The following is an 8,442-nucleotide window of genomic DNA, read 5'->3' as shown; positions in this document are numbered from 1 at the left end:
CTCCCTGTGTCTGCTTGGGTTTCCTCCCACAGTCCAAAGATATGCAGATTAGGTGAATTGGCTATGCTAAATTGCTTGTAGTGTTGGGGAGTGAGTCTGGGTGGGTTGCTCTTCGGAGGGTCGGTGTAGACTTGTTGGGTTGAAGGGCCTGTTTCCACACCATAAGTAATCTAATCCCTAGTGTTGGCTTTCTCCTTTTCACATTCAAGATGTCTCACCAAAATCATTAATTATGTGAAGTTTGTTTAACAAACAAAAGGAACAAATTCCTCCATCCAGCTCTAACTTTATTTTCAAGTGGTTTGAACTTATCTTCCCTTATCTTAACTTCAAGATGTTCCCAACTGTTTGACAAATGCTAGCAGCTCTCTGATCATCCATCACCAATGTAAAAGCAGAAAATTCGATACCTTGGCTCCTTTTTTCTTTGTTAAAAGTTCCTCATATTGTTGAGGTTTATTATGGAGGTGGAGAGTGGGAAGATAGCCAGTATTTTACCAATAGCTCAGGCACAGTCCCCCACCCAAACTCCCCTTCTGTCAGAAGGAGCCCTTCGCGCATGCGTGAAGCCCTCCATGCCCCCAGACCGGAAGTAAGACCGTTGCTAGGGGCGAGCTTCCGGTTGAGCATTCCGCGGCAGAGCAGTTGAATGCTCTCTGATTTTGATGCAGCCCCTGGGGTGGTGTAGTGAGGGGAGGGAGGCTTCGGGAAGGCGATCGCCGGGTGAGTGTCACCGCCATCACTCGGGCTCGTCGAAACGCAACAGGTTTCGCCCAACTCTCTCGTTCCGTCCCGGCGCCACCTGCTTCCCTTCCCCCGCCATGTGCGGGTGGGTTGCACCCCAAACAGGCTGCGCTGTTTGGTCACCTGCTCAACAACAACAAATCATTCAGCTGGTCATTTATTCTTATTGTTTGCGGGGGCTTAGCTGTGCACGAACGACCAGCTATGATTAGTTCCAGATGAAGGGCTTTTGCCCCAAACGTCCTTCTTCTGCCTGACTTGCTGTGCTTCTCCAGCACCACACTCTAATCTCCTGTCTTCACTTTCGCCCAGCCCTGATTAGTTGCAACTCACTTGCATTGGCTTTGAGACTTCCCAAAGTGCTAGAACGCAGCATAAATGCAAGTTATCTCTTGCTGAGATGAAAAGTTTCTTCCACCAGAGGGTATTTGGTCTGCGGAATTTGCTGTCTCAGAAAGCGGTTGAGGCCAAATCAAAATGTTTTCAAGAAGCAGTTGGATATAGAGAGAAAGGGAGCAAAGGGTAAGGTGAGAAAGTGGGAACAGGGCACAGTTGGATAATCAGCCACCATCATAGATTTGAGTCAGCCAGCACGGAAACAGACTCTTTGGTCCAGCCATACCATGCTGAACATAATCCCTAACTAAACTGGTCCCACCTGCCTGCTTCTGGCCATGTCCCTCCAAACCTTTCCTCTTCAAGGGCTTTTCTACGTGTATTGATTGTTTTGAGTGAAGCAGCAGGCACAAAGGGTTGAATGGGCAGAAGTGGGTACTGCAGATGCTGGAGATTAGAGTCACGATTAGAGTGGTGGTGGAAAAGCACAGCAGTTCAGGCAGCATCCGAGGAGCAGGAAAATCGACATTTCAGACAAAAGCCCTCCATCAGGAATGGGCTGTCCTGAATCCTATTTTTAAGTTTCTTAGGTCTTGACAGGCTAGCACCCTCAAATGGTTTATGAGCCTCCTATCTCTATTTTTGAAGTGATAATTGTGAAATCTATTTCTGTTTCAGATCCTCGGAACAAAGTTTGCCATTATGAACATGTTCTTGAAAGGAATTGTGTCTTGAAATGGTGTGAAATTATTGTTGAGAGAGTTTTTGGGAAACTAGTAGAATAGACGGTATGTTAAGACCGTCCAATGTAGCAGCAGAACTTGGCCATTCAGCCCATTGAGGCTGTTTTGCCATTCAATAAAATCATTAAAAGATTGCCAATGAAGGAAGGATTCTCTTTTTACTGATTTCCCTCATGATTTAAAACTTATTCTAATGTATTTAGTTATTAGTGTTTTTAAAGATTGTTTATATACTATTCATATTAAAAAAATAGCTCAGTTGGCTGGATGGCTGGTTTGAGATGCACAGTTATTCCTGTGTGGCTTCAATTCCTGCACTAACTGAGGTTACCATGAAGGACTCTCCTTCTCAACCCCTCACCTTGCCTGAGGCATGGTGACCCTTGGGTTAAAACACCACAAGTTATCTCTCTCTGAGAATGCAGTTTTAATGTTCTGCGGGGGCTACGGTAACTTCATAACATTAGTACAGCTTTTTTAATATAAAACACCTCAAGGTGATAGTTATTAAGCAAAATTTGACACTGACTCATTTAGTTGTTATTACAGATGACTAAAAGCCTGCTTCGAGCTTAGTTTTAAGGAATGTCTTAATGCAGGATGGAGAAATAAAGGTGGAATAATTTGGTTCAGACAGCCAAAGGCAGGATCTTTAATGACTGAGGAAATAATATGGATGTGCAAAAAGGCAGAATTGGAGCAGTATTGGAGCACTGGAGAAGGGAAAAGACCATAAAGGGAGTTTTTATTAAATGATTTAAAAATCAAGACATTACTATAGTTGGAGCCATTGTAGGTCAGAGCGAACAGTGGTGATGGGTGAACAGGACTACTTTAGAATGCAGCAACAGAGTTTTAAATGCGGTCATTTTGATGAAGAATGCAAGGTGAAAGATTGGACAGGAGAATGTTGAAGTCGTAAATGCTGGTTTTGCTAGCACATAAATTGAGGCAGGGACAGTTGAGTAATGTTCCTGTGATGAAGGTAGGTGATTTTGGTATATATTCGTAGTTTATCTCAAGATCAAACATAACTAAATACTGATCAGCCTCAGTTGCAAGGGAAAGGAATGAAGTCAGTTTCTAAAGATTAGTATTTGTAGTAGACATCAAAGATAATGGCTTTTAGTTGGAAGAAATTTCTGCTAATCTGCTACTGGATATTGGACAAGTTTATGTATAGAGTGTTGATACCCTGTATGAGGCAATGCAAGCTGCACTATTAAATAGTAAGATTGGAAAGAACTGTGAATGAAAGATTTTAGCTCTTGGTGTTTTTTAAAGTTTAAATAACATTTTTATTATTAGAATGAGGCAATAGGACATCAAAGTAACTCCACTGAATTATTAAAATCAGTACTGTGGTTATGTGCTGGGCTAGCAGACTTTCGATTATGCCTTGGAATTTCATCAAGGTAAATAGCAAGATTAATTTTAAACAAATCAGATTTTTGTATATTTGTCAAAAATGAAAATGAAAGCTCTTTTATTGTCTTAAACAAAAATCACTGATTTCCTTTATGGACATCCCTGTCTGGTGGTGGCCAAGTTCCATTCAACATGCCCTCATACTCAAATATGGGCTGCGAACGCTGCCTTGCCATCCCAACATCTTTTTAAAAAATTGATGAGGGTTGCCATTTAAAATACATTTTCAGACATATCAACTTTTTGATGAGATCTTAAATGTCCCAATCTGCTGCTTCAGGTGGATATAAAATATTAACATTATTATTTGTCAAAGAACATAAATTTCTCCAGTACTGTAGTTTAATTCCTCTTGCAAACACACCAAATTAACCAGAATATCTGTAGCAATGGATGTGTGTTTGATTGTGGTGATAGTCTTAAAGGTAAGAGTGGGAACTGCTTTGGCTATCCCATAGTTATGATGATATGATATGGTATAGGTATTCTGCCTTTATGTCCTTGGCCTATTGACTGCTCATGCTTCAACTTGAGTTACCTTGGTTTGTTTTCACCTTCCACTTTCAAGTGCAAATTAAGGAGGTAGGCCCCTAGTATACCTCAACCAATGGGAATTGAACCCACACTAGTCATTTGCGCCATCTGATCGAATGAATAATTCTCCGTGCAAATGTAAAATACGTAACTCCCTACCATTTAACACCTCTCTTCACTGTCCAGGATCCTAAATGCTCCATCCAGATGAAGTAGTGATTTACATGACGTCAATCCAGCCTGCTATGTTTGCTTCTCATAATGTGGTCTCCTGTACACTGTGAAGACCAAACACAGATCGGGTAACCAGTTTTGCAGAACACATGTAGTCAGTGTGCAACCGTGACCCAATTCTTTGATAGTCTGTTGTTTTAATTCTTCACCCTGCTTTCATGTTGACGTCTATCCTCTGCATACTGCAGTGTTTCAGTGAGGCATAAAATAAGCTTAAGGAACAGCCCCTTATCCTTCAGTTAGGCACTTCAGAGCCTTCCAGACTCAATATTGAGTTCAACAATTTAGATCATAATTTGCTCCATGTTGCTTCCATTTTCCTCAATCGTTACTAAACACCAAGAAATATATTCTTTTCCTCTAAATCTTTAAGAAACACCAATAAACATTCATTCCTGATATACTTTTTGCAATGGGAAAGCAACACATTTAGTATTCATGTGACTCATTAGTGTAATTTCTGCTGAGAGGCTCAATTATCTGTCGTTTTTAGCTTGGACTACTAAAAAGAATAATCAGCTCAGGTGTCATTATGGATTAAATGCTGCAGCTTTCTTCTTTTGGACAGCTGTATTGAAGGAGTTTTAGATAGGTGACGGAGTGCTGTAGGAGCAGATTGTGCTGATCATTTCAATGAGCCGTTCCTTCAATGGTACTGCAGGTATTAACAGATGAAATTGCTTTGACTTGATTATATGTATACAGCATTAAGGTCTACGCAAGTAATATGGAGAAAATATGCTGCTAGTTCAAGTATGATAATTGTTTTTCAATTACCTCTAGAATTCTTCAGATGATCAACATGGAGCTTGGAAAAGCAAAATTACTGCGGACTGGAATTAATGTATTACATCAAGCTGTTCATCCACTTCATGGGATTGCCTGGACAGATGGAAAACAGGTTGCTCTCACTGCCATTTACCTAGTCAATGGTGAGGTCAAGTTTGGCGACAGCAATGTCATTGGAAGTTTTGAACACGTCAGTGGCCTTCACTGGGGTCCTGTTTGTTGTACAGGGGCTTTGGCATTGCTTGCTGTGCAGCATAAAAAGCATGTAACAGTATGGCAGTTACAAAACAGCACCTTGGAACACAACAAGCTTTTGGTTTCGCAAACTTGTGAACTGGGAGAGATTTTTCCAATATTGCAACAAGGCTGTGTGTGGCATCCAAAACATGATGTCTTGGTGGTATTAACAAAGAGAGATGCTTCTGTTTTGTTTGCAGTACAGATTGATAACCGTAGAGTTAAAGCAGATATTAAAGGTAGTGGCTTGATTCACTGTGCCTGTTGGACTACAGATGGGAACCGTCTAGTGATTGCTGTAGGCAGTGCCCTTCATTCATACATTTGGAATAATAACCAAAAGACTCTTCACGCATGTAATTTTTGCCCCATATTTGATGTTGGAGGACGCATCTGTGCAATAGAGGCATGTTTGGATTTTCAAGTGGTTGTGACAACTGAATTGCCCCTTGATAAAATCTGTAGCCTGAATGCTGGTGCTACCTTCGATATTTCTCCTATGTCAGAAACTGGATCGTTGATGTCAAGACCCACAATGTTGGCAGTTGAAGAAAACCAGTCAATGAACATGAGGAGAAAATCAGTAGATTCCTCAAGGTCTTTGGCAGAAGGCCCAATACTTTCAACATCTAGTCCTTTAGACCTGACTCATCTTCTGGCAACTCATCGCAAATCTGATCCCAGCCCCCTTATTCACCTGAAGCGCAGGGATTGCCTTACTGGAAGTGGCCATGACTCTTCATATCTGATTCTAGTAACTTTTGAGAGAAAGGTGACCATAACTAGAAAAGTAAGCATCCCTGGAATTCTGGTCCCTGATATTGTGTGTTTTGACCCTTGTCGAAGTACAATTGCTGTATCGTCAAATAATTGTAATATAATATTAGTGTATTCAGTGACCCCTTCAAGTATGCCCAACATTCAGCAAATACAGTTGCACAAAAATGAACGGCCAAAGGGCTTGTGTTTTCTGACTGAGAAACTACTATTACTCTTAGTTGGGAGGCAAAAAATTAATGATGTTGCTTTTCTCCCATCTTCGAATTCAGACCGTTATTTAATCAGACTTATGACTAAAAAGCTACTGTTGGATGATGGTTCTGTATCATCGGAGATACTTGGGCAGCCTAGCATTAATATCTCTGGAATGAAGAAGTATTTTGAAGATCTGTCCAAGGAAGAGCGATTTACAGGAAAAGAACTATTATTGCCAGGAAACTGTGCAGTTCAATTTCCAAACATTAAAAAGAGATTGATTGAGGAAGTAAAGAACAGCAGTAGTGAGCAGAGCTCAGAAGCAAGTATGCCAAAACAATCCGGACAAGTCTCACCTAGTGAACCTGCAGTGATCTTAAGCTACAATGCTGAATCTGTAAATAGATCCATAGATAATCATGGACTTGGCACACCAAATAGGAATTTGACTAGCCCAGTCTTATTTAATGGAGACCAAGTTACCCAGTCACCTGCGAGTACTCCACTAAATATTGGTGACAGTGCAAATGACAAAATGGAACAACTGTCTAAGAAAATGGATAGATTATTTGAAAGTTTAACAGAGATAAAGCAGTGCCTTTCTCAAATATCAGATTATGCAAAAAATGGAAAGAAGTCTTCAGTAGCCTATTCATCTGATCCATCCATCATTTATGTCATTTATCAGGTATTTATTTTGACCATGTTAACTATACTTTCAAAATGTAGGTGCTTATCATATGCTTTTAGTTTAAAAGTCATAATTGTGTTTTATTTAATGTCTTAAATTAAGACTTCAAAATTTGAATCTCGATCCACTACTGTGTAGAAGATAGACTTAATCCAAGAAAGTTGATACGTTGTGTGATCTGGTTTATGTATTGCTTATTTATAGTGGCTGAAACTGGATCTTTCAAAAGTTTCATTGTTCTAATTATTCTCAATATGAGCTCATTATTTATGTTTGGCTGTGTACATGTAAATAATGCTGGATAAGATTCAGCATTAAATTTTTATCCCATGAAGGATTTATCCGGTAAGCTTGATTATTTTCTTTTGAAGCATGCAATGTCTGAAAATCAGTTTATTTTTATACAATAAATAAACTAAACCTTACACCTCTCTTTGGCAGTAATGAGGATACAAAGGTACTGACATTCAAATTGTCAGGTGTTAATTGCTTTTAATTGGAGATGACTAACCAGCTCCCTTTACACATTTCTGTAGGAAAGGTTTAGAGAGAGATGCAGTGGTTTGTTTCGAGGTTTGCCCTGAGCAGTTCTGTCATGCAGGACTCTGTGCTTTACGGGATATTCCCTCGGATGCACACAGACAAAAATTGACTGCACCTGGACGGCCATTAACTCAGTGAAAGATATTTGATATCCTGAAACTTGTTAGTCTTCCAGTGTAAAGAGTTGATCTTGACTGAGTGTTGTAGATTCCAGCAACCAGGACTATGTGCTGAGGGATATCCTCAAGCTCGGGGCAGCTGCTGCCAAGGCGCAGTGGGAAAGACGGCCATCTAGGGTCTTTCTGCCAATGTATAACAGTGGTCCATTCAGTTGTCAGACTCTTTCGATGCCTCAAAATAGACTTAAGTTGTTTCTTTCATAAGAAGAAAATGGCTTTTTTTTTGCATCTGAAGGGAAGCTCTGAAAAGTATCAAAGTTCCAATGTTTTGATTTTTTTATCTCTGCAAAGACTGTAACCATATGATTTAGAACATTTGCATGTGCTTATGGATGATATTATGAATAAAGTATATTTTGAAATAATAAAAGTGCTCACTCATAAATTCCAGATCCTTTCCCCACCCTTCATGTGTCTTTGAATTGAAGTAACAATTACTGAAATAAGAAGCACTCCGTGACCAACTTTTTCAATTATATTCTGTTGTTATCTTTCATAACCTTATTTGCTTTTCCATCTTTATCTCTACTCAAAAGATGAGTGGTAATTAATATCTTTTGTCAACGAGCAAAACCTATGAGTTCAATCTCTATTGGTCTATTTCATCTCTCACCTCTTAATACACTATCATTTATGGAATGCAAACCAAAAGCTACAAATGATGTGTCAGATCATTCACTGTCTGACAAGCAAGCTCTTTCTTTTTAAAAAATGTGTACTTCTTCTGTATTTTGCCTTGGAAAAGCTTTTAAAAATTATTCTGTTTGCAAAATTATATGCGAAAAGCCAATTTGTAGAATGAGTTAGAAATGAACAGACTGCACAATTTCAGCAAAATTTGGATAGTGCTGATATAATCTGGGAAGTTAGCCGGACAGTCTATTTTAAGTATATGCCTATTAACTTTCACCTTGAGGCCTAACTTTAACAAATGAATTTTGAACAGGTTAAAATTCTGTGAAATTTGGTGTCACAATTTGGGCCAAAAATATCAAGCCCAAACTCAAGC

At 39.5% G+C, this 8,442-nt stretch overlaps 1 protein-coding gene across 5 annotated transcripts in view; it reads left to right on the top strand.

The window, feature by feature from the left end:
- The first annotated feature begins 610 nt into the window (after nt 1–610).
- The window catches only part of wdcp (WD repeat and coiled coil containing), a 98,609-nt gene continuing 90,777 nt past the window's right edge, over nt 611–8,442 (top strand). For 4 of the 5 annotated variants that reach the window (XR_015752361.1, XM_043677002.2, XM_087977422.1 and 1 more), the window contains exons 1-2: nt 611–723; nt 4,803–6,708. Coding sequence is in view for 4 of the 5 variants with exons in the window: in XM_043677002.2 (XP_043532937.2) it covers nt 4,813–6,708 (1,896 nt within the window). In the remaining variant the exon portion in view is untranslated. Of the gene's footprint in view, nt 724–4,613; nt 4,681–4,802; nt 6,709–8,442 lie in introns of those variants that run through there. The other variant, XM_043676992.2, reaches the window with a different exon arrangement.

The sequence above is a fragment of the Chiloscyllium plagiosum genome, unplaced genomic scaffold (genome assembly GCF_037043375.1).
Source record: "Chiloscyllium plagiosum isolate Xiang-an unplaced genomic scaffold, Cpla_swu_hap1 HiC_scaffold_3, whole genome shotgun sequence".
Lineage (NCBI taxonomy): Eukaryota > Metazoa > Chordata > Chondrichthyes > Orectolobiformes > Hemiscylliidae > Chiloscyllium > Chiloscyllium plagiosum.
Note: the sequence above shows the minus strand (reverse complement) of the source record. Positions and strands in the feature narration are given on the sequence as shown.